Source organism: Ruditapes philippinarum, unplaced genomic scaffold (assembly GCF_026571515.1).
Source record: "Ruditapes philippinarum isolate M1 unplaced genomic scaffold, ASM2657151v2 ctg8_1_1_1_1, whole genome shotgun sequence".
Lineage (NCBI taxonomy): Eukaryota > Metazoa > Mollusca > Bivalvia > Venerida > Veneridae > Ruditapes > Ruditapes philippinarum.
Genome location: NW_026856049.1, coordinates 202904 through 229717, shown reverse-complemented (window position 1 = coordinate 229717; position 26814 = coordinate 202904). Strand labels below are relative to the sequence as shown.

Genomic DNA, 26814 nt, shown 5'->3' with positions numbered 1-26814 from the left:
TCATGCAAAGTTCTGACAGCACGAACTGTGAGGAAAGAGGGGAAAAGAAAACAAGATATAATATTGTAAAATATTACTAAGGTAAATCCACATGATGATAATTATTCTTAAATATTCTTATAAAGTTTTATGGTTTCAACCGTAATACTCTTGCTCTTGATTGAAATTCGTTTATGTAAGAGCTATGTATAAAAGTCGATGATAAAACGAGTCTTGCCTTCATAAATTTTCCCCTGGGTAATGGTTGGAAGTGGTTTGATCATTGTTGTTTCCCTGTGAAGTTTAGGTGGCGCGTCACTACCCTCGCTCACTAAAATATATATAAAATCAAAGATTTCAGTATACAGTCGTCATTATATCACCTTTGTTAATAACAACACTTGCTAGTGCCATTGCCCTGACAATAAAAAGACTTAAATAACTGATTTACGATTCACTGAAATAATAACAGAATTATACTATAAATTGACACAGCAAGTAAATATTCTTTAACTAACTTGGTTTGTCATGCAAACATGCCAACTTATGTATTATGATGAAAAGCAACACAGAATTATATGAAACAAGAAAGATATGACAACGAACTAATTTAGTTTATGATACTCAAGTATAACTAATGTAATGAGGATTTGTTTCGAATTACCATCGCTTCCTTTTCTCCGCAGGCGATCTCGAGGACCCCAACTGAAAAAGGATAACAATATCAAGTTTTTAAAGAACGCGTTGTCACCCCGCTCTGCAAATGCGTATTATATAGCTTGAAGATACATTAAATATATTGCAACTATTCAAGAAAAAAAGATAACTCTCATAATTCAGTCTTTTCTGTATGGCAAACAAATGCTTCATATTTCTGTCAACTTTAATTTCAGTTAGTTTTCGTACAGGTTTACTCTTAAACGCTATTTCCAATTCCAGTTACGTTTCATGAACTTTAAAAAAACTGACATGAATAACCAGTGAATTAAAATAATTATCATAGATTCACAATCAATGTATAAAATTGTATCTAAAAATGTCTTTATCCGACTTACTCTTCATGACTTAAGCCTATTTCTCTGTTATCTCTCTTACTATCATGTCCCAAGTCCCTAGGTGGCCCCTTGTCGTACGTTACCATTGACCTCGGTCTTCCACCAGGTCCTAAAGAATTAATTATAACGATATATTAAACACGAATAAATAAATTACGAGTATCCTTTAACTACTAGTAGTAAATAGGATAACAATGAAACATTTTTGCTGGGGTGTACGCAGCACCAACACTGTATAGGTCATATGACGACTTTTCAGCTTTATTGGTGGAGGAAGACCTCAGGTGCCCTTCCATGTATCGTTTCATCCACTAACAACCACCGACGATTCTTAAGTTAGCTGAATAGCTTCCTCACATGCAAAATTTCAAAGTCCTTTGCGGGATTCGGATTCATAGTGGTGAGGGGCAAGTGGTTTGAAGTTAAGGACTTTAACCACTCCGCCACGGACTCCCAAAAAACATTAAATAAAACGCATGAAACTCACTTTCATCATCTCAAATTATCTACTCACTGCTTATACTCGATGCATTGCTAGATCGTCGTCTGACAGAAAGACGATCTTTTTCCCTTTCTTTTTCTCGTTCTTCTTTTCTTTTTTGCTCTTCGGCTTCCCGTTCAGCTACTTTCTGCGCCAATTCTTCATATTTCTTTCTGTAAATGGTTTATTTAAAAATTCAAGAAAAGTAATAGTATTTCAGTGATACTTCAACAGGTTAAATGTTAATTCCTATGAAAGGGCTGAATGTTTTTAAAGCAAGTAATTTGCAATTTCCTATCATTATTGCGTTTAACCAGAATGGAGGAAAAACGATTATAGACATGCTATCTTCAAATCGCAATAAAAGGAACTTTCAAATTTTGTTTGTTTGTTTGTTTGTTTCATTTTTAAGCATTTTCCCAACAGTATTTCAGTCATATCTATAGCGGGTAGTTTCCTAACCATCGTTCCTGGAGAGTTACACCAGTACTAGACTACCTTCCTCCGCGCTAAACTTCCAAAGCATCTCCCAGGGGAACTTTCAAATAAAAGTATACATACTATTTTAGCGATTTGACATTTCCTCATGAAAAAAAATACATGAAATAAATGTGCATTATTAAAGCAATTATTCTACATGCAAGAACTCTTCATGTATAATTTAGTATAAATACAGGATCTCACATGAGTTTCATATAACTAAGAGAAATAGTAAATAGTTAACACATGGTAAACAGGTAACACAATCTGATAATAAAAAGCTTACGCATTTTTCTTTTTCATGATTTCATCATATTTATCCCCATATTTTTCCCTCCGCCTCTTTTCTCTTTCTTTTCGCCTCTTCTCCTTTTCAGCAAGATATTGTCTTCTCTGCGCCGGTGTTAATTTAGAAAGATCTATATCATCATCAGTTGTAGCATCACTAAAATCTGAAGGTATATGTGCGTCCTCTTCCAAAATTTTCTGTTCTTTATCAGCAGCCTCTTGTCCTTAAAAGTACAGTTGTAGTTTGTTTTACTAGTATTTTGAATGTCCCCATTGCCATCTCTTGACTTTTATTAACCCCCCCCCCCCCCTCGCCGAAAAGGTATAAGTTGCCTTCGCCAGTTTACCCCTCTGTTTTCCCGTCCCAACTTTTGTTCAGAGCATTTTTCGCAAAGTATTTGAAATATCAACTTGAAAATTTCATAGGTGGATAGAACTCATTCAATAAAAGTACATAATTTTAATCATTGTTCTTTGTTATTTTTCAGGCATAATTTTTGTCCAGAACATTAATTGAAAAGCATTTGAGATATCAAGTGTTTTACATAAAAAAGATGATTTAATTACATACATTTTTTAGTTTTTGCCCTTTGTTATCTTTCGTGCTTATGTAATAACTCAATAAGTCATTGCAATACCAACTTGCAATTTCAATGGTGGATATTTTTTCATTTAATGATATTTTAATTACTGACCTATATTAGTTTCCATGCTTTTTTCAAGACTTTAACTCAAAACATTTAAGGGTATCAGCTTGAAATTTCCTAGTTGAAAAGCTCACATATCTTTTTTTTACTGTTAAAATAATTGCAATTTTGTTCGTAGTTTTATAATGTCAAAGATATCGGATGGATTATACTCGTTATAATTTTTCTCCTGATCGGCGGGGAATTTGACATACTGTGCTCCTTGTTAACATCACAGCCATTTAGTTTTACTACCAAGTTAGATTTAAGAAATGAATTGATGTACATGGTTAACAAAACCCTTATTTTTATTTTGGATGGATTTTTGTTGTCTTTCTATTTGTAATTTGCGAGTGAGAGTAGATCGGTAAAAAAGTCGATTTTGAAATACCTGGCCATTCCATATTATTGGACAAAAGATTTTCTCCGTCCTCCCGTAGATTTCGGAGACTGTCAGTGGTCATCTCTCGCAACAGTTCACCATCTCGTTTGTTTTGTAAACTCTGCAATGCTTCTTCAGCATCTCTGTATATAAAAATATACATCATTACAACTTGAAGTCGTTTTTATTTAAGATATATCAGAATTAAGCGTTTTTATGTTTAGAGAATCTTTATGAAAATATTCATTTAGATATAAAATGTGTATTTAGATTTAATATATATGTTTTTAACTTTAAATCTATATGCAAAACCCTAATTATAAAACTTTGATTACAAACATGTGGACAATAACTTTGAAAGAACTCTTTTTTTATCTATACCTTAATTCAAAACAGCACGCCTCCAGATTAATGCTTATTTTCATGAAAATTTTGAAAATGAAATTAAATGTAAAATAATGTATAGTAACCAAAAGGAATCATTTTACACATTATCAATGGCAATTACAACCCATGTTTATGACAAAAAGAGGTCAAAATATGCAATAAAATGCCCTTACTGAGTTAGTAACGCAGTAGAAATATAGTTACACATAATGAAAAATACACCATTAATCGTTCAATCATGATATGTAAATTATTACTTGAATCTTTGCCTAAAATCTTAGTACATTTTTCACAAGTTTGATTTATTAAAATATTTTCGCTCATCTGGAGGCATGCTCCTTTAAAATTGAAAGCAACAATGTATTTCAAAGAAAACAAAATGGTAGATATATCTGTGCAGCTAATTAGTCCCCTACCGGTTAACCGGAGGGGACTTTAGGTTTACCCTCCGTCCGTCTGTCCGTCTGTCTGTCCGTCCGTCAGTCCGTCCGTCCGTCCGTCCGTCTGTCCGTCCGTCCACAAAACTGGATCTCGCGATAACGCAAAAAGTACTGAAAATATTTTTATGAAACTTGATATATGGATAGATGGCAGTATATGGAGATTATGCACGTCTTTTTCTTTTCTTCCTATGTTGAAAATTCTGGTTGCTATGGCAACAAATAGACTGAAAATATGGCAAATTTTACACATAACCTGGATCCCGCGATAACGCAAAAAGTACAGAAAACATTTTTATGAAACTTGATATATGGATAGATGGCAGTATGGAGATTATGCACGTCTTTTTCTTTTTTTCCTATGCTAAAAATTCTGGTTGCTATGGCAACAAATAGACTGAAAATATGGCAAATTTTACACATAACCTGGATCCAGTGATAACGCAAAAAATACTGAAAATACTTTTATGAAACTTGACATATGGGTAGAGGGCAGTCTGGAAATTATGCACATCCTTTTCTTATCTTCCTTTGTTGAAAATTCTGGTTGCTATGGCAACAAATAGACTGAATTTCAAGATTTCTGATTTTAGTTTTTAAGTTTTTTTCACTATAAGTTCTTTATTTCGTAAGGTATTTTCTTCAAACTTTAAATATAAGTTGCTAGTCATCAACCACATCATATGTGACAAGGTTTACAACTCTAGCACAAAATTTATCAGAATTACCTCCCTTGAACTTAAAATTTTCATGAAAAAAATATTGTTTTTTTTAATAACTTCTTTTTTTCTGAATGTATCTACTTCAAACTTCATATATATGTTTCTTATTATCACTCAACATTTGTGAGAAAGGTCAATACTCTAGCAAGACTTTTTCCAGAATTATGCCCCTTTTGAACTTTTTTTCGAGAAATTGGTAATTTTTACTCCAAATTCTTCAATCATTATAGGATTTTCTTCAGCTCCTTCAGTGTCCTTTAGTCCGTCTGTCTGTCTGTACATAAAAACTGTTTCCTGTGATCACTTTTTAAGAACTTTTTCAACAAATTTACTTAAAATAGAAACATAAGTGAATGGCCAATGGCCCTTCAGAATGTTGCTGGGGTTCTAACCGGTAGGGGACTTATGGATTGCTTGCAATACTATGATAATTGCTTGTTCATCTAAAAACTGTTTATTTATACTTTTAGACTATATTATTCATTTAGATTTTATGTAATACAACTCAAGATCCCTAGAAACCTAGGGATATTTATGTAAAAACAATCCAATAAATAGAGTCTTGAGGAAAATGTTTGTGATACAAGAGTCAGAATTCTTTTAGACTTATTGGCTGTAAAAATCGTCGAGTATCGGAGTGAATGGGTTTCTGTTTTAATAGAACAAATCGGCACGATTTGAACGGATTAGAGTTTGGAACAAATAAGAAGGGGGTGGGGATAGTTAAGGCATGTGATGGTTTCACAAACAAAACATGAACTGTGATATATTATACATAATAAATACTAATTAGATATTATATGATAATGCTATAGAAATATTCTAACACACACATAAAGGTCAATCGAGTGCATCATTGATATAATTATGCACGGCATAAAAAGGAATGCCTGCAAGTCATATGACGTCAGATGAGACGTCGATAAAATGATGTCCGAACAATTACTTCTCCGTTCAATGTAATTCATAATATTCTTATTATTTCCCTCTTAATTAGCATGTTAGAATGGAAATAGATATTACTCTTTCTTGCGGTGCATTATTACAACGTATTCAGAATTGATATCATTTCCTAATAGGAACATCACAGAAACTTCAAAGTAATAAGAGTGAAATTAATTCAAATCAATCAAAATTACCTTGCAGAACCTGATAACAAATGAAAGAATGAGTTTATCAATATCCTGATGGCGAAAGTAGATAGATTAATTAACATTTACGTATAGATATTTCAAAAACAACACACTGTGTACATTAGAATATACGTTACTGTATTTTTTCTTAGACATATATTTATGTTTAAGTTGTTATACACAAACCATAATTATAACATTTTTACATGCTCGACTGATAAATCTGACGTACATTTAATAATTATACATGTATATCGGAAGTGCATTTGCTTGATCACTGAGAAAATATTTACCCCGCACTGCTTCTGATCCGGCTTTAACTGGTTTAGCTTCTCCGTAGCCAATTACGTTACCATCTGCGTCCCTTATTCTCTTCTTCTGAACATGCGTTTTCGTTCCACCCTCACTGACAACACTGAAGATGCTAACATCAGAGTCGTCTTCTTCCTCTCCTTCTTCGCCACTTTTATTGTCGGCCTTCAAATCAATATCCGATTGTCCACTTTTATATGATTCGCTAGCACTATATGTTCCATCTGCATGGCGTTTCTTGCGCCGCACATGCCGCGTTCCTCCAGCACTAACAACACTGTAGTAACTGTGTTCGCTTCCTGAGCCGTGTTCTCGGTCTCTACGCCGTCGCCGGCGTCTTGCCTCACCTTCTTCGTCCTTTCAGAAATCAGATATTGAATAATTTAATAATGTAAAAAAGTGTATTAATTGGCCTAAAATTTATAAGCGACACTAATCACTTATTTCGTAATCTTAGCTTTCTTTGTGAAATAAGAAACTTTATTATCAACGTTTTGACCAAACTATAATAAAAGAAACATGTAAGGTTTTACGCACGCGTAAAATGGCTGCGATGGAATGGTCAGCTGTGCACCTTAAAAGAAGAGCCGAATAAAATGCTACCTTGACGAAAATCTGTTTAGATCTAAGCAGTTGTTGAAATTAAAGACGAAACTTTACAACACGAAATTTCCATTACGTACGTACAATATATTGTGAATGGACGGGTACGCTTAAGTCAATGTCGTAATTTGCCAGGAATACAACACCATGTGTGTTATTTATATATAACCAGTGCTGCTTAATGCTTTGGACATTGTACTTTATATATCCCGATTAAACGATATATAAACTTTTTATAAGCAAATGACCAACAATAAAACATCAAATTTGAGCATAATGCACCGGTCACATACTCAGGAAGAGCTATGGTCTAATCGTTTACGGATTACTACGGAAATATGAAATTCCGTAGTCCGCTACGGTTCTAGTACGGAAACACAACGGTATGAGTACGGAGTTCGACGGATTTACCGGCAAAATGTAGGTGAAAGCCCCGGGAGAGACACGGATTGTTACGGACCGAGACGGTTTGATACGGAGCGACACGAATCAGGACTGACGCACTAAGGATACACTATGGTCTGCTACGGTATAAGCACGGGTTAGTACCAATAAGTACGGTCTGATACGGAGAATAACGAATTGCCACGGATCTATACGGGCCTATCATATCCGTACAAAACTCTTGAGTGCTCACTTTCAAAATGCCTCACAAGAAAAGAACATAAAGAAAAAGAATTGCAGAGTTCAATGATTCTGGCGGAGAGGATTCGACCTCATCGCGTCCGACCCCCGTGACATATAAGGTCCGATTCTAGGACGCCGGATTCCTAGTAACAAGTTCGGCCACGTTCTGTCTCCTCTTACCTGATTAAATATATAATCATTAATGAAAAAATGTTGATCAATACTGCTTCTCTTTTGATTTTTAAATTGGCTGTTCATTTTACAATTACATTAATTATCGTGAATGTTCATGTGTTAAAAAGCTTTTTAATTAGTCTTATTATCACTCAAGGCCCAGCGTCTGAGGCTTATGAGACACTGCGTTTTATGTACACATTTACTCCAATTTCACGATCCATTTTTTTTTTTATGAAATATGTAACCTTAAATGACATTCTATTACTAGTGCATTGTAGTACGATATTAATATGTTTTATACCTCTATGCATGTCACCAAGCAGCTCAACCACTGCCTTGCATTCTGGGCCATATCAATATCCAGTTGCAGTCATTTAATGGCAATAATCTTTTATTGAATGACATGAAAACGCAAATATGTCTGTTTTTAACAAAAATGCAGTATTTATACCCTTGAAAAAGTACATGATACTTAATTTATCCGTACTAAACAGTGGTGGGCCCTACTATTCCGTACCGTTTCGTGTTGCAACGCAATAAACCGTATAAGACCGTGCTAATCCCTGCCTCTCCGTAGTACAACGTATTACGATCGTGGCTTTACGTGACAATGCCGTATTAATCCGTATTAAAACCGTAGCATATACATAGGGTAACCGTACAAATACGTAGTTCTCCGTATCAAACAGTGGAAATCCTTGACAAGTTGGGGACTACGAGTCAGTACGGACTAGTACGGTTTTCGTACGGACCAGTACGTATCAGCACGGTGTAATACGGACTAGTAGGGATATGCTACGGTTGATTTTTCCGTAACAAATTTTTGTGCATGTTCAAAAATTGTCAAGGATCGCTACTAATACTTCTACGATTGATTACGGTTACAATACGGAGAGCTACTGACCATTACGGGTAGCTACGGACGATGCCGGAATTAATCCGTGGCTCTTCCGTGGTCGTATTCCGTGAATATGTGACCGGGTATAAGACATTAAAGGCATCACACCCGTAATCAAATCTAAACAAAATAAAAAAAGCACACGTGTGACCTCGCTTTAATATAAAAAGGCGGTTATTAAAGTTTGAAGCCAGAACTATGTCCACACAGCACTATCAAAATTATCTAGAAAGAAACAAGCAATTATCATCGTATTGCAAGCAATCCATAAGTCCCCTACCGGTTAGAACCCCAGCAACATTCTGATTTCATTTTTACCAGTGAATGAATGACATGAATGAACTTAAATCTTTTGAGTTCTAAGGTTGTCTATTTCATAGTAATGTGTTAAGTTTCCCTGCCTAGTAAGGCAATTATGTTTATACAACCTTGTCATATTATTACGATGTGGGATTTTAAAGTAAATCCTATAAGGAATGAAGAAGTTGGAGTAAAAAATACCAAGTTCAAGGGGGATATAATTCTGGAAATAGTCTTGCTAGAGTATTTAACCTTCTCAAAAATGTTGAGTGATAATAAGAAACATATATATGAAGTTTGAAGTAGATAAATTAGGAAATAAAGAAGTTATTTAAAAAAGACAACATTTTTTTTTTCATAAAAAATCTAAGTTCAAGGGAGGTAATACTGATAATTTTTGTGCTAGAGTTGTAAACCTTGTCACATATGATGTGGTTGATGACCAGAAACTTATATTTAAAGTTTGAAGTAAACACCTTAAGAAATAATGAACTTACTGTATAGTGAAAAAGCTGAAAAAATTAAATCAGAAATCTTGAAATCCAGACTATTTGTTGCTATAGCAACCAGAATTTTCAACATAGGAAGAAAAGAAAAAGATGTGCATAATCTGCAGACTGCCATCTACCCATATTTTATGTTTCATAAAAATATTTTCAGTACTTTTTGAGTTATCACTGGATTCAGTTTATGTGTTAAATTTGCCATATTTTCAGACTATTTGTTGCCATAGCAACCAGAATTTTCAACATTGGAAGAAAAGAAAAAGACGTGCATAATCTCCATACTGCCATCTATCCATATATCAAGTTTCATAAAAATATTTTTAGTACTTTTTGCGTTATCGCGGGATCCAGTTTTGTGGACGGACGGACGGACTGACGGACTGACAGACAGACAGACGGACAGACGGACGGGGGGTAAACCTAAAGTCCCCTCCGGTTAAACCGGTAGGGGACTAAAAATACAAAACTCTAAAAGGTTAACATTTAAATTTCTTCAAAACGAACTTATTTCCTAGTTTCTAGAGGTAAACAAATGGATAGATTGAAAAACAGATGTTTTAGGACAATTCAATACAACACGGATGTATTTTGTCCAAATGCGAAACAGTTTCCCTTCAGGTGGAGGCAACGTGTTTGCTTTAGCCTGGTTCCCTCGGTAAACTACCCTCATTACATAAAATCAGGCAGTTATACGGTCCATAGGTTGTATACGGAGATAAAAATGCAAATAGCAATGTTTTCAACAAAAAAGAATTTTCAAATATGTCCTGAAGTGTATGTCACAGGGCGAGAAAAACTCGAACCCGGGACCCTCGGAATACCGTACCGCGGCTCTACCGACTGATATATCCGGCCGCTTACACATCATCTCGCCTAAAAAGTGAACAGTTCTGAACCGAAACATACTCTCCTGCTATATTGAAATTCGTCCTCAAATTTCACAGTTAAAGAGCAATGTGAATTAAACTTTGAGCTATATGCAGTCACGGTCCCACGTTGGGCGCCAAATGAAAAAAGTGCAGTCTGACCGGGACTCGAACCCGTTACCCCCGGAATACCGTACCGCGGCTCTACCGACTGAGCTATTCGTCCGCTTACACATCTTCTCCCCTAAATAGTGAACAGTTCTGAACCGTGACATGTAAATATTTTTATGCATTTGTTGTTTTTTATTGACGACTCGCAAAATAAGTGAACAGTCATCATTTCGCAGTAAATCATGCGCCTGATTCCTGACAAAGTTTGATGATGATTAAAGAAAAAATGTAACCACTGGAGTGTTAACGAACAAATGTGGACGGACGACGGACATTTAACGATCCTAAAAGCTTACCCTAAGCTACCTCAGGTGAGATAAAAAGAGTGGGGCTTTGGGTAAATTTTTATTTCATCCTGAACATTTTCCAATATCAACTTATCGCGAAACACTGTTTTAACAGTTATCTTTTTTAAATATATAGTTAATTAACTCTACTTGACAATTAAAAAATGAAAATAATGTCACTTTAATGAAAATAGCATACCTGACTGCTATGATAGGAATGTTCATCACTGTAAGTTCCGTCATCACGCTTCCGTCTACGTCTCACGTGACGTGTACCACCATCACTTACAAAACTTTTGTAGCTGTATTCACTATCACTGTCAGCGTTTCGTTTACCTTTCTTGTAATTTTCTTTCTGCTCTTTGTTCATCTTAGCCTTCTTCTCTTTCTCTTTTGCCTTCTCTTTAGCCTTTTTTGCAATGGAAGCTTCACTTCTGCTACCTCTTGCCCCTTTTAACTTTTTTTTTGCTCTAACAAATAAGCACTCGTATTTTATCATCAACCAATTGTTTATATGCACATGTTAAATACTAGTACGTTTAACCTTTCTACAGTTACATCATTCTTTTTTTTTTTCTTTTCTTTCTTTTTTTTTTTTTTTTTTTTTTTTTTTTTTTTTTTTTTGCTTAACCTGTTATAACTAATGCGTTCTATTCTATTCTAGAATTTCACAATTAACCCATGGCCTATTGTTATCAATTGAATCTACCAACGATCAGTGCTGACCAAGATCACGGTCTGCACTTTTCAGTCAGAACATAATTTGAAATTTTCCCTAAATATTGAATAGTTTAGTCCAGACTGAAAGATAGACAAAGTCCATTTAAGTTATTTAACGTGGATTAATACAAAATTATTTAGTGTTACTGTACTGTATGCATAAATCAATTCTTTCTTAAAGAAATACTGCTTTTTTAAGAAAGTTTTGTAGTTATGGAAGTGATTATAAAAAATTTTTAAATTTTGTTTACAGCAGTAATTTTGGGAAAAGGAAAGTTGTCGTAAAAATTAACTCAAGTCATTAAAAAAAATTTTTCGTAAAGAAATAAAATCAGTAAAAGGACATTAGCCCACTGTAGAAAAGGGGGATGAACTCAAAAGAAAAATAAAAATTTTGACTAAATTTTTTAAAATTTTTTACAGTTCATTTTAAAAAACCAGCTGATATAAAAAAAAATAAAAATTTTTAAAAAATAGTTAAAAAATAAATTTCGTCATAAACAATTTTGCATTATCAATTATGGGTCAATGACAAACTATCCAGCTGTACTCGACAACGAAAATTTGAGCGTAATGTCATAATGTCATATAATAATCACACCGTATTATTAAATGTGATGTTAAAATGTTAGATAGCTAGTTCATATTTTTATGTTACGCATTTTCGACAGTTAAAATCAAGATAAAGTAGGCCATTTAGAAAAGCTTGTTAAATGAAAACCTTTCTAAAAATATCGAAAATTATTTATTTCAGAACCACTGTTGATCCTTATAAATTGTCGGTATCCATTTCTGCAATGATCGTGTATCATTTTAAGTGATAACATATATATTTTTTATGAACTTCTGCGATTAAGTTTTGATGTAATTTTGGAAAATCTGTATCAATTTCTGCGATAGTCATTTATGGGATACTTTAAAAAGTCCTAATTTGGATTTTGTCCCAAGTACTTATTAGGAGATACTAAGCCATAATTAGTCTTTTGTCCATTTAAAACGTGTTTCTGTGCGAAATCAACAAAATTGAAAACAATAGTTCTTCCGCGAACATATGTTTCTGAGCACGTGCGTCTCACATTACTTTTCCTACTTTCGAGAAGTTAAATGGTATAACAAAGTTATGCATGAACTTGGGCACAACTTCCGGTGTTTTATATACATTTGGATTATCAGGTTTTGTTGGGTTTTTTTTTCTTCTTTTTTTTTCGTTTGTTTTTTAAAACTCATACGCTGTGGCTTCAAGATTTTACAAAGAACGATGCCATATGAAATATGTATTTATCGACCTTTGGTTTATTATGTTTTTTTATTTATAGTTAAAATAAATGTTAGTGCTTCAAGGTCGGTAAAGCTTTGTGTTTTACAAGCTGATCTAAACTATTATAGATACACTTAAATGTGCTGTTAGCCAAACGACACTAAATGTTAAAAATATTGAAGAAACATTTATTGAAAATCCCATTTCTGACATAAACAGATCACGAAAATCTGTCAGATCAATGTAATTGATGGTGATTTCATGAGAACAGATCATCGTTCTGGCAAGTTATATTACCAGCGTTGGTCAGGACAACTATACTTGTCACATAATTATATGACACATAATTATAGTTAAATGCTGATAAGCCGTATGCTAATATTAAAAAGTAAAAGAAATGAACATGTTTGTTTTTTCCTCAACGAGTAACAAACTTACCACGTCCCAATATCTGGAGGGTAATACAGTTGGTTTCCATACGCTGTGCTGGAGGTGGGGCTTTAAGGAATACACATGTGACTTGATCATAATATATTAATACAAGGGCAAAATTATATATTAAGAAGGGTTATTAGTTCAAAGAAGTGTTATCACATGTTGACAAACAAACTCTTTGATGACATGAAATGTAAAGCATAATAGACAGATTGCAATTTCTTATATAAAAACTTATATAAAAAACTTTGTAATTAATTAATGGATTATTATCAAACTTGGACAAAACAACCGTTTGGACAAGACATTCTAAAAAGTTGAACTGAGCTTGACCTTGAGATTTATATGACCTTGGCCGACAAGGTCAAAGTATTGAATTTTGGTTAAGTTTTTTATACATAATTATGTTATTTATGTACGAATTTGATTCAAAGGTGAACAAAGCAACACTTGTGACCAAACTGACATGTGGAATAATTTAGATATGACCTTGACCTTTTATTGACCTTGACTGTCAAACTATTGAATTTGATGACATTTTCTTAACTTTTCATTTATTTATGAAAAGGATTCATACTTAGACAACAAGTGTGACTAGACAGACCTATTAAAATTAAAAAAAACCTTATTTTTTCTTCTATAAATTTCTTTTTTAGATCTATTTAAACCGTTTATTTGTTTGTTCTTAGAAAAAATCGAGCCGACAAAAGCCTTTGATTTAATCGATTCATTTTGGATAACCTTCAAAAAGTGAAACAAAATATACTGTGATACACATAAGGTCTTCAACGCATTTTAATAGTTGTGACACGGTTATCTCAAACTGTGCGAATAAACAATACTAACTTTTGAGATCCTGGATTTTCTGAAATGAAAAGTTTAAGTTAAACTACGGTGGCACAATTGTCTGTTTTTATTTATCTCGTGCGCACGAGATACTATGTCGTGACCATGAGTTTCTAAGTCGTGGCCACGAGTTACAAAGTCGTGGGCACGAGAAAATTAAGTCATGGGAACGAGATACTTAGTCGTGGTCACGAGATAATTAAGTTATGGGAAAGAGATACTTTGTCGTGGCAACGAGTTACTAAGTCGTGGCCACGAGATAACTAAGTCGTGGGAAAGAGATACTTTGACTTTGATACTAAATCGTGGCCGCGAAAAAATAAAGTGGTGCGCACAAGATACTATGTCGTGGCCACGAGTTACTAAGTCGTGGCTACGAGATAACTATAAGTATAGTTTATATATAGTATATAACAGCATATAGCTTGATGGAGACTGGTGTTTATGATATTAACGACATTGGGAAGAATTGGCGTAATAACATGGATAACATAGTTTTGCATTCGGCCAATATAAACATAGATGAAACGATTTCACATTAAGCCGTGACAGAATAAACGTATAAAAAACAAAGATGACACAGTTTTAAGGGAAAACTGACCCATGAAACATGAATGAAAATATTGTAAATTAAGTCAATTATAATCATCACACATCCACGATGACATTTGTGTTCTGAACAAACCAGAATTGAGATAAGTGAAAATACAAATGAATAATTATCAAAGATAAACTGCTAGAACAATTTTTATCCTTTATTCACACAAGGTATGTAAAGTCAACAAGACGCAGTTATATACAAAAATATTATATAAAATTATGTTGGCACATACTCGGTTAAATTTATATTCATTTATGATATCTAGCACAAATAATTACTATTCAATGTTTAAAAATTGTTAAAGAAATGTCTTTACACAAAAAACAAGAATAGAAAGATTCAAAGCACTTATTTACAGCTTCTATTTATACACGTTTAATTTTTGTTTTTTGCTGTATTTTGGTGTTGTATTTTTACTTTCACACGATACACATGTATTTTAATAAATAACTGAGTAACAATCTATTCTGAATATATCGGACCAAATTACAATAGTTCTGTCAAAATATGTTACGTAGAGGGATTTGTCAATATTTATCAAACTATACGTTTCCACCTATGTCCAAACATAAAAACTTAAAAATGTTTTCAATGGATAACAAATAATAATTAATATTGTCAAAATACAGAAAATGATGTGACACCGAAAGAAATCCACCTGTCTGGGTATATGGATACAAATGAAAGACAGTTATATGGCATCATATATTGAAGCTGATCATCTACAATTGTCCAACAAACAGACATGTATTATCGTGACTGCTATGTGATTGGATCATTACTATCAATTATACGGGTTAAAGCTACTCGGATTTAGGGTCAAGACCAAATCATCGGAGGAGGGCTGTCTGATTTTATTTCTATCGGCTTCTCTTCTATAAGTTTCGGTAACCTGAAATAAACAAAACACATTTATCTTATGCATAATCAGCAATCATATTATATAAAAGAAGTAGAAGTTTTAAGGAATGGAAGTTTAGGTCGTTGACTTCAAACCACTTGCCCCTTATCGCTGTGTGTTCGAATCCTGACAGAGACTTTGGATTATTTCTTAGGAAACGTCAGTGGTTCTACTCAGGTGCCCGTTCGTGCCTGAAATAATGCAGAGAAGATAAAAAATTGGTCACCTATTTTAAAGTTAAGCTCAGCAGAATATATCACAACTTTATTTAATTTTGATTTTTATCTTACGTTGCAACTTTCTCTAATAGTTTTCTTTTCTCGTCCTTTAAATCTTCTGGTTTAATCTTCCCATCAAGCAGATCTTGGGCCTGGCTGCGGAGTTGGAACACTGAATCTCTTTTTAAATGGTTACCTATGGAACAAAAGAAAATATATAGATAAAGGTACATGTACATCAATTTACAGTATTTGTTAACATTTGTGAAATGGTTAAGAGTAATATTTGAATTCATGGTTTCTTTGATACGAGAGCAAAGAGTCACGTGGTAATGTAATATTAAATTACAGTGTCATCTGCTACTGTCTAAAATTAAAACTATAACCATTATCAGCAACAATATCCGCAATAATACTCATTATCGACAATAACAGCTGCTCCAGTTGCTCAGTTGCTCCAATAATAGCCATTATTTACAATAATAGCCATCATCTACAATATTAGCCACTATCTACAATAAAAATCAATATCTACAAAAATAGCAAGCATCTACAACAAATAGCTAGCATCTACAACAATAGCAAGCATCTACAATGATAGCAATCATCTACAATGATAGCAATCATCTACAATAATAGCCAGTATCTACAGTAATTGTCAGTATCTACAACAATAGCCATTATGTACAATAAAATCAGTACAAAAATAGCAAGCATCTACAAAAATAGCAAGCATCTACAACAATAGCTAGCATCTACAACAATAGCAATCATCTACAATGATAGCCATTTTCTACAGTAATTGTCAGTATCTACAATAATAGTCATTATGTACAATAATAGTCAGTAACCACAATAATAGCCAATCTCTACACTAATAGCCATTATCCACAACAATAGTCAGCATCTACAATAATAGACAGTTTCTAAAGTAATAGCCATTATCTACAGTAATAGTCAGTATCCTCAGTAATAGTCAGTATCTACAATTATAGTCAATATCTACAGTCATAGCCAGTCTCTAAAATAATAGCCAGTATCTCCAATAATAGCCAGTGTCTACTATATATAACTTCTGGCTAGTATCTACAATAATAGCCAGTGTCTACTATATATAACTTCTGGCCAGTATCTACAATAATAGCCAGTGTCTACTATATATAATTTCTGGCCAGTATCTACAATAATAGCCATTATCTACAGTAATAGTCAGTATCCTCAGTAATAGTCAGTATCTACAATTATAGTCAATCTCTACAGTCATAGCCAGTCTCTAAAATAATAGCCAGTATCTCCAATAATAGCCAGTGTCTACTATATATAGCTTCTGGCTAGTATCTACAATAATAGCCAGTGTCTACTATATATAACTTCTGGCCAGTATCTACAATAATAGCTAGTATCTTAATATGTGTCATTATGCGATGTTTTAATTAGTGCTTACAATCTACGACCGCCTAAATGGTCAACCGGACCAGGAATAACTTACAAAACATATAGAAACTTCTTTAAAACTTACCAAGCGGCAGGAATAACTTACAAAACATATACAAACTCCTGTAAATCTTACAAACCGGACCAGGAATAACTTACAAAACATATACAAACTCCTGTAAAACTTACCAAGTACAAAACATATAATACAAACTCCTGTTAAACTTACCAAGCGGCAGGAATTACTTACAAAACCTATACAAACTCCTGTAAAACTTACCAACTGGTCCAGGAATAACTTACAAAATATATACAAACTCCTGTAAAACTTACCAAGCGGCAGGAATAACTTACAAACTCCTGTAAAACTTACCAAGTACAAAACATATAATACAAACTCCTGTTAAACTTACCAAGCGGCAGGAATTACTTACAAAACCTATACAAACTCCTGTAAAACTTACCAACCGGTCCAGGAATAACTTACAAAATATATACAAACTCCTGTAAAACTTACCAAGCGGCAGGAATAACTTACAAAATATATACAAACTCCTGTAAAACTTACCAAGCGGTAGGAATAACTTACAAAACATATACAAACTCCTGTGAAACTTACCAAGCGGCAGGAATAACTTACAAAACATATACAAACTCCTGTAAAACTTACCAAGCGGCAGGAATAACTTACAAAACATATACAAACTCCTGTAAAACTTACCAAGCGGCAGGAATAACTTACAAAACATATACAAACTCCTGTAAAACCTACCAATTGGCAGGAATAACTTACAAAATATATACAAACTCCTATAAAACTTACGAAGCGGCAGGAATAACTTACAAAACATATACAAACTCCTATAAAACTTACCAAGCGGCAGGAATAACTTACAAAACATATACAAACTCCTATAAAACTTACCAAGCGGATTCATATCTCTCTGCCTATGGCCACCAGATGGTTTACGCATCATGTGGTCATATTTATCATCAGCCATGTCAAGTGGATTTGTCACGATATTCTCGTGCATGGACAAAAATAAGGGCACATAACATAGATAATCCAGGAACGAAATCTAAAATAAAAATAAAATCAGTAAACGTTTTGAAATTATCAATGAAATAACTCTTCAGAAAAAATATTTATCTTGTATGTTGGCAAATTTTGCCAACAGTTTAAGACTTAATCATCACATCAATCATTTTACTAACTTGTTAGTTTTCCACTTTACAAGATATAAGTAACATTATTGTGTGAAAAGAAATGGTTATTCAGTTATTAGAAACAGCGGAATATTTTGGGTATATCCCTTGCAGGGGAATGTAGATTTACAGAAAGTCCAACTAGTAAATGAACGTTTACCTTTGTTTATTAATAATTGTAAATATGCCACCATAATTTTGGACCCTCGATGAAAAACAAAACAAAAAAAATGAATTTAATATGAAAGCTTTGCTTACGTTCAGTTCTTGCTTTAAATGCAACTATAAGATATTCAAGACTGAGTATTTGCAATTTTACAAACTAAGTGAAATACTATCATACATACCTCCAAAAATGCATTAGGTTGAAGCCTGTCCATGATAAAGTTTTGCTGTTTCCAGTTTAAACCACCTGCAATCAACTCTATCTTCAGCGACTCACATTTAATGAAGTTGGCATCTCTATCTGACTCGGCATTGCAATAGAACATTGCCCTATATAGATCCATTTTTCTTTGTATATCCAGCAGATCACTCACTTCTAACAAATACTTGCTTAGAGGACTGCAATGAGTGTTATAAAAAAATAATGAATAAATTAGTTTATACAAATTTATTTTAGTTCGATTGTGTTAGAAGCACTCTCGAATCATTTGCTGGAACCAACCAGTAATAAGCAATTATTGTAAAGTTTCTTGTTCAAGTAAACAACGGCTTGCCCTGGAAACAACGGCTTGCCCCTGACAGGGTTTGAACTCATGCGGTCAGCAATCCTTAGATTAGATTATAGTCAGACGCGTTAACCACTCGGCCACACCGCCATTGGCTAGATAAATGAATAGATTTAGGAAAAAAGAATAGAATTTGGCCGACTATCTTTATTAAGATGAAAATTGAGCATGTAAAACACGGACTCTGTCTTAGAAAATAAGTTCGTCTTCAGAAAACTGTTGTACGAATTCATTTAATTAACGTGTATTGCATTTTTTCCCTATTGAACATAGAAGGGCCGAAGTGTGTGTTATTTTAGAAATAATATATCACAAACAGTGATTTTATCGCTCAATAGTATACCTCATTTGCATACACCCTTATATATTTAATGTGATGTCATCCAGTCCATAAACCCCATACAGACCGGGTGCGATCCATAATTCTTATATGGACTGGATGAATATAGCAAGGCGTACTCGAAATGAGGTATAATATTTTACTTTGTTGTTAAATCATTCTTTTTACTGAATTTACTGTTTTGTTTCACATAAATTTATTACATGTTGATCAAGATCAAAAGTCATGATATGAAATTAAATTGATTATAAATTTTATTTATACAGTTTGTGAAATTATTAAAGTTCGGTTTTTTTTGCATGTTTAATTTGATTAACAAAAATTGAATAACAAAAGAAGAGCTTGGTTTTTTTTGCTTTATCGCTTGAAAATAATTTTAAAAAATCCGACTAGGGTTTGAGATATTTCACACACTGAACAAATAAATTATTATTTGAAAGCAAATTATAGTAAAAATGACAGCAACAAATGGGATGAAAGGATTTAGATTCGGTATAACATAACAAATAAAACATGGCCTTTCGGGCAAAATGCAAGTTTACTGACTGGTTGGTCAGACCTCGGAAAGTATATGACCCTCAGCTGCGCTTCAGGCCATATAGCTTCCTCAGTCTGACCAATCAGTCCGTAAACTTGCATATTGCACTCAATGGCATGTTTTATTTGTTAAATAAAATCACTGTTTGGAGTTCGGATGCGAGTTATCGTAGCCCAAGTGATATAATGATGCACATCCGAACGACTTCTAAAACTAGTTTTTAAGTTGTGTGGTTATATTTGTTCTGTTTTTCACACAAGATACGTGTTGATAAGTTAATAGTGATGAAATGTGAAACAAAATAATTTAACAATCAAGTAAAATACTCACTCCATTTTTGTGACTCGTTCACAAAGTGCCGAGATGACTGCAAACATTCTAAATGTCACCTGTGAGGCGTCGTCTATTTTAAGAACCTGTGAACAATGTACAAATAATATTACATGTTTATTGGTATGATATGGTGGCAACTTGCGTAAGTGCAATATCAAATAAAATATTTGGAAGTTTGGAGTGAATAACTTTGGTAGTTCAGAGAAAATTGACATTAACAAAACAATCTTGTTGCAAAAGGGTCCTACCTTTCAAAATATAATTTTAGAATTATCTGCTCCTCTTTCGTGATAATAAACTTGATGCCGATTTTTAAGTGAATTAAGTAAAACGTTAACGTCGACATCAACGCCAACAAGAGAGTCATAACAATAGCTCTACCCTTTCTTCTTTGAAACGAGTGGGCATATTTTGACGTGCCTATGAAGATATGAATCCTTACCTTAAACATCAGTGTGTTTATTCAAACATCTCAGATAAGATGAAAGTTTTAAAGTATCGACCGTAGTCAAGTGGTTTATCATAAGCCAATGTGTAAATATTAAGCTTTCAAACTTAAAAGGCATATGATTAGATTGTGTTTCTGTCAAATTTAATTATTCTTGCATGTCTTAATATTTTATTGATATTGATGGAAAACAAAAACAACATTCTCATACCTTAAATACATATTCAAATTGTTTTGGTGTCATCTGCTGTACACTTGGTACTCCTTCTAAAGCTGTTTTTGTTTCCTATAATGTTATTAATTACACTAATTAATGCATTGCAATTTCATGAGAATAGTATTACATAAAATATAAATGTCAGAAGCTTATAAGAGACAGTGATGAGCCATTGATTCAGATAAAAGTGGAAATCCATACTAATGAGAATTAGTGTTTTAAATTATGTTTTGTCCAATAGGATTGCAGTATTTCAAATGAATCGTAACACATTTATTTTGGCAAATCAGCAAACTGTTATCAGTCCAGTAAATCGACTGTTTATTAAGATAATTTAAAACACTAAGCTGGTTAAAATTTATTAGTACGTATTTACAAAATTAAATTGGTCGCTTGCCTGCGCCGCGCCTGATCAATTTAGTTTTGTAAATACGTACTTATAAACTTTAACCTATACTTGATTGTATCTTAAGTAACAGTCAGAATAACATGTAATTGAAAGCGATCGATAAAACATTTCAAGGCAACAAAGATTAAGAAAGAATAGGAACTTTTACGAATGTAGTCACAACTTTTGAAGGGCAGCTAATGAGTGGCCAATCGTTCAATTTCTTAACAGTATTTATTAAACTATTTTTATGAAGGACGGGCAAATGTTAATTTTTGCTTTTGACCAACCTTGCAGGATATCACCGTATCAAAATCGCCATCTTCAACAACAAATGCCCTTGCGTACGTTTCTATAAGGCCTGGATCAACAAGCTTGTAATGCGTCAGGAAATCAATGTCTGCATCTGGATAAGAAAAAAATAATTTTAAAAATGGGTTATTTCATTATTATCATAATAGATAGCATCGGAAATTAACCATCACGAATAAAACGTTGATATATATGTCAATATATTCATTTAAAAGGTCAAATCTTGGCATCATTTATTTTGTATGATTTTCGTTTTGAATGCTCTATTTCTATCGCACCATTAAATATTTAGCCTGAGTTTTGTTTCATATAGACAATTACGTAAAGAAACTTGAGTATTATAAGATAAAATTTACACGATAAATTACCTTTCTCGTCGAGATCTTTAGCGTAATCATCCTCCTTGAGCTTGCTTTGTTCTAATATTTTCTTCATGTGATCTTGGAGTTTCTTGCCACCTCTCTTCCAAACAACATTCACCTTTTTTATTCCACGCACTGAAATATCATAATGCATTCAGAAATCATTTAAATGCACCGCCATTAAGCCAATGAAATTAGTTTATTTATTTCATTTTGTTTATTGTAAAGGTAAAATACCGACTTTATTTTCTTGGTAAGCTCTGTCCCATTGTAAATATAACAGATGGTAATAACATTGTTATATATTTACTATGCTAATCTTTGGGTAAAATACTTTTATTGCAGAAATTTGCAGAATTTATTGAAATCTCGTTAATTCTTCCCGAGTATATCTGGTTTGAATAAGTGAATGTATAAACTATGTTTGGGAAGCTTCATTCCCTATTACTTGTTTATTCTTGTAATGACACTTTGTAATCATACTGTGATTACCTGTAGTGTGTAAAGTTTAACGTAACACATTTCCACTGTGTGTATTTAAAAGATGTTTATTTTACATTTCAAAAGAAACTCAATTTAACTGTATAAGTTAATTATCTTTTATCAAATATCAAATTTGACCATACTATATCTTTAATATACTTTATTTCATTTAGACACATTTTGTGATAGTATCTGATGCTATATTGTGAAGTATGAACGGGGAACTACTATGATATCTGATAACCTAAGCAAAGTAACAGTATTGTTTATACGACAAAAACTTACATGTAGTGATGTCAAGATCCTCGTCGTCGGCCAAATCGTCAGTATTAGCATCGCTTCCATATTCACTTGCCCTCTTAGTTGGAATGATCCGATCATTATCAGTAATAGAAATATCTGCACCAAACTTTTCTTTTAGCAGTCTTGCAATCTCTTTCTTGTCCAAAGTTGGATCAATACCTAGCTTCCTCAGGTCATCGTCTGTTAGTTTAGAAAGATCTATTTTCTTTTTTCCATCGCGAAGACGTATTTTACCATCAGCACCAACTTCAAATTGGGCATCTTCGTCATCACCTGATTTTCAACAAAAAAAAAAAGATGTAGGAACATTTTTATTTTCATATTGTGATGAAATTTCAAAATGTTGGAAAAACGATTGACCTATAAAATCTTTGTATAATATTCAATTATAAGTTTTTAGATCATAACATATAAACATGTTTTACCTCCGAATTTCTTTGGCTCCTTCTCTTTTTTAACAACTCTAACATTGCCGTCTTTATCTGCAATTGAATTAATTTAATATTCATGACAGTTAAAAGCAATGAAAATCGACACATAGTAGATCAATGACATTTGTTTTTATTGTTTGTTTGCTTTTGTTGTTGTTTTTGTGGATAGGCTATATATCTGACTGAGGAGTAAGAAAAATGCCCCACGAGACTCCACTGATGGTTTGTATTTTTTTTGACGGGACTGGAAATATTTGTCCGAGAAACAATAGCTTGAATGCAAAATTTCTGCTATTTCCCTCACCCCGTATATCCAGAATACTCGTAATGCAATTTAGGGTCGCACAAAAATAGATTTAGATTTAATTCTTAGTACATTTCTTTATATCTTTATTATCTTTTTACAGATTCTTCGTTTTTAAGTGCTTCACTTGTAAGATTTTCAATTGTATGTCCCAGGGACCTTGGGTCACAGTGGAGTTCTTCAAAAGCGTTTCAGAGCATGTGGTTTACTTTAAGTTCAAATATCGAGAAGTATGCAATAAAAAAACAAAATGCAAAAATTCATTTTCTACTATGGAAGATATTGAATTGCACGCCATGAGAAGTCCGGCAAATCTATATCACTCACACTGTGTGTGATAAACTTTACGTGATATGAATTTTATTTCACAAACTCAGCATTTAACTAGTTAGCATACACTAGTGTTATTTCTATAGAGGCGTGCACTATCTGCAAGAAATGTATGCTCCAAGAGATTGTAAATTAGGAACCCGTAAAACATGGTTAAAACATTACTTATCCATATTTATTGATATAGAGGATACTCGTTTGTTTTGACTGAATATATATCACACTGAGAAGTGAGAAGTGAGAAAATTACAAGTTTTTAGTTATTTCTTATTGTCATTGTTTATGATGATGTGAAGAAAGGAAATCAGCTTACCATATTCATACTCGTATTCCGACCCACTATCGTCACCCTATAATACAGCGACATAGAGAAAATCAATTTTATGAATTCCAGTCATTAAAAGTGTTAATCGCATTCAATAGACAATTCTACACTCAGTTATATTATTATATTTACATTATGTTTGTATTATAAATTAGATTTAAATGAAACACTACATCAGAGGTACTTCTCGCTTTGTTGATTTTCAAAAGGATTTGACCAAACCAAGTCCATGATTAACATACTTAAAATTTCTTCCTGGTTTTTGTCTCGGCTTTATGGATTATGAGTATAAAATAAATATAAAAATAGGACATTTAAATAAATTGTTTTTCGTACCCATCCTAATCTTTTCTTTCCTATCACTCGTCCTTGTTCATCGTATGTCTGATGAAAGAAATGAACAACAGTAGATACATAATTTACTATAACATAAAAAGCTTAACAAAAATAATACTGCGAAATTAGCTTGATAAAAAAACAAGGATTAAAATATAATTCATCTCTAAAGATAACTCTACATTTTTGTTCATAGACTTAAGAACACATTTAAAACAAAGTTGAATTTTCATATTTACCAGATCAGTTGAACGAAAAGATAGACAGTCGTTTAGGTAAATACCATTGAAAATAGACAGTTCATGTAATTAAATGGAATACTTACATATTCATAACCATCAGGACCTTCATCCCCAGGCCTTGTTGTCTTCTTTTTATCTTTCTTCTTGATTTTCTCACCGGTAATTGGGTCGTATTCACCTAATATCACATTTTAAAACTAATATAATAGGTTGGAGACTATTTTGTGTTACGGATATTGTTTAATGTACGACTAACACATGAGCTACGCTACTAAGCAAGCAAAAGCAAAACATTAGGAGTATAAAATTTGCTACAAGTTACGTATTTAGATTAAAACTCCAATTCACTTAATAAGCATTAATAAATGTTATGTTATTTAAGATAGCTTACCTCTGATGGACCTAAACGTTAATTCAAAGCAAATCTGACGAAACGAAATCTTTTCTGCACTGCATGGCTCCCTTCTCAGGTTATGACAGAAGCGCAAACACAAAGCGACAAATAAGGCAGAAAGAAAGTGCTCTATAGTTAAAAGCTCATCGGAAATATGGTCGATGTTATGATAAAATTAATTAGAAAGCTAGCATCTACTTCAAGCATGGATACTTTTTGTCAGGTTCCGAAAACACGCTAATGCAAAGCGATTTCCCTCATTTAGTTTCCAACAAAGCAACACAAGGCCGCGCAATATGACGTTTTAGATTTGCAAAAATCTAAACATGTTTTAGCTAAAACAGGTTAATATAAAACTGAGCGATACGTAAAGTCGCTCATTAGCTAACAAATACTACTCAACATAAATAAAAAATAGATATGTAAATGATGGATGTAATTATTATGGTTGTTACAGTATAGGCTACAAATAGTTTTAAAATGCTTTTATCCTATTTTCACAGATTTATTTTATTTCTTAAAGGTAATGCATGTAAAAAGACAACAGTTTTGTTCTTGTGACTGTTTATTAAGGATAAAGAATTGTGTTATGCATACAGACCACCATCTTCTAAAGTTGAGTGGCTTAATAATTTTGCTATATCTTTAGAAAAGTCATATTTAGAGGAAAAAGAATGTATTGTTATTGGAGATTTTAACTATGATATTTTGAAGCATGATAATTGTTCTAAATCTTGGTTAGATTTAATGCAGTCTGTAAATTTTTCTCAGCTTGTTGAATCTCCTACCAGAGTAACTTCAAGCTCTGCTACATTGATAGATCATGCATTTTCAAACATGCCTCAAAATATAGTCGATGTTTTTGTACCTTCCTTATCCATTAGTGACCATTTTCCCATTTGTCTTACACGCAAACTTTCAAATATCAGTGTTAAAGGTCCCATGCATAAGACAATAACCTTCCGGTCTCTAAAACACTTTGATGAAAATCGATTTTTAACCGAATTGTCAGAGCAACCCTGGTCAGAAGTAGCATCTGTAGAAAATCAAGATAATTCTATAGATTTGTTCACTGAAAAATTTTTGTCTGTCCTTGAAAAACATGCACCAACCAGAAAAAAACGAGTAAAGAAGGTCACCCAACCAAACTGGATTAATAAAAACATCCTCGATGCTATTAAAGCAAAACACCAGTTTCATAGGGTTAATGACACATATAATTACAACATATGGAAACAACACGTTAAGTCTCTCATATATGATTCTAAGCGACAATATTATAATGATACCATCAATAAAAACAAACACAACCAAAAGAAATTATGGACTTGTCTAAATGAATTATCTGGTTACAAATCCAAGGTTCAAACACATTTTATTGATAATGATGATGGCAACCCGGTTTTCGACCCTTTAATCACTGCAAATTTATTCAACTGACAATTTGTGAATCTCCACCAATCCCATCATACCATTAATCAGACTGGTTATGAAAATCCTGAACTTGTTGAACTAAATGCATTTAAACTTCAGCATATACCCCCTTTCAAAATACCTAAAATAGAGCTCTCTTATGTGTTGAACCAATTAAAATCGAT

General features: G+C 33.0%; 3 protein-coding genes across 4 annotated transcripts in view; all 3 read right to left on the bottom strand.

Moving 5' to 3' along the window:
* Positions 1 to 182: 182 nt before the first annotated feature.
* LOC132745251 (luc7-like protein 3) lies at positions 183 to 6454 on the bottom strand. Its single transcript, XM_060734116.1, has 7 exons — positions 6327 to 6454; positions 3361 to 3494; positions 2282 to 2507; positions 1549 to 1688; positions 1035 to 1143; positions 644 to 684; positions 183 to 310 (listed from the first exon to the last, which is right to left on the bottom strand). The coding sequence occupies exons 2-7, from the start codon at positions 3431 to 3433 to the stop codon at positions 183 to 185; spliced, it is 717 nt and encodes a 238-aa protein (XP_060590099.1). The 5' UTR covers positions 3434 to 3494; positions 6327 to 6454.
* Positions 6268 to 11279, bottom strand: LOC132745250 (protein FAM133-like). Its single transcript, XM_060734115.1, has 2 exons — positions 10980 to 11279; positions 6268 to 6702 (listed from the first exon to the last, which is right to left on the bottom strand). Exons 1-2 carry the CDS (start codon positions 11277 to 11279, stop codon positions 6268 to 6270), a joined length of 735 nt encoding a protein of 244 aa, XP_060590098.1.
* Positions 11280 to 14779: 3500 nt separating this feature from the next.
* LOC132745239 (uncharacterized) overlaps positions 14780 to 26814 on the bottom strand; it is a 35778-nt gene continuing 23743 nt past the window's right edge. Inside the window, exons 13-26 of one of the 2 annotated variants that reach the window (XM_060734095.1) lie at positions 24906 to 25000; positions 24581 to 24628; positions 24233 to 24269; positions 23280 to 23336; positions 22837 to 23127; positions 22075 to 22203; positions 21685 to 21800; positions 21001 to 21075; positions 20339 to 20424; positions 18747 to 18963; positions 18119 to 18272; positions 15832 to 15955; positions 15452 to 15532; positions 14780 to 15370 (exon numbers count right to left, since the gene is read on the bottom strand). In XM_060734095.1, coding sequence (XP_060590078.1) covers positions 15460 to 15532; positions 15832 to 15955; positions 18119 to 18272; positions 18747 to 18963; positions 20339 to 20424; positions 21001 to 21075; positions 21685 to 21800; positions 22075 to 22203; positions 22837 to 23127; positions 23280 to 23336; positions 24233 to 24269; positions 24581 to 24628; positions 24906 to 25000 — 1502 coding nt within the window. In that variant the 3' untranslated portion in view covers positions 14780 to 15370; positions 15452 to 15459. Of the gene's footprint in view, positions 15533 to 15831; positions 15956 to 18118; positions 18273 to 18746; positions 18964 to 20338; positions 20425 to 21000; positions 21076 to 21684; positions 21801 to 22074; positions 22204 to 22836; positions 23128 to 23279; positions 23337 to 24232; positions 24270 to 24580; positions 24629 to 24905; positions 25001 to 26814 lie in introns of both variants that reach the window. The other variant, XM_060734096.1, reaches the window with a different exon arrangement.

What these genes read in the sequence shown, in the direction of transcription:
- LOC132745251 (XM_060734116.1), bottom strand. Translation starts at nt 3,433, where the DNA reads ATGACCACTGACAGTCTCCGAAATCTACGGGAGGACGGAGAAAATCTT. An exon ending in ATCATGAAAAAGAAAAATGC is followed by an intron (nt 1,689 to 2,281) that starts GTAAGCTTTTTA and finishes AACCATTTACAG; the next exon opens with AAAGAAATATGAAGAATTGG. An exon ending in CAATGCATCGAGTATAAGCA is followed by an intron (nt 1,144 to 1,548) that starts GTGAGTAGATAA and finishes TTAATTCTTTAG; the next exon opens with GACCTGGTGGAAGACCGAGG.
- LOC132745250 (XM_060734115.1), bottom strand. Translation starts at nt 11,279, where the DNA reads ATGATAAAATACGAGTGCTTATTTGTTAGAGCAAAAAAAAAGTTAAAA. An exon ending in ATTCCTATCATAGCAGTCAG is followed by an intron (nt 6,703 to 10,979) that starts GTATGCTATTTT and finishes GATTTCTGAAAG; the next exon opens with GACGAAGAAGGTGAGGCAAG.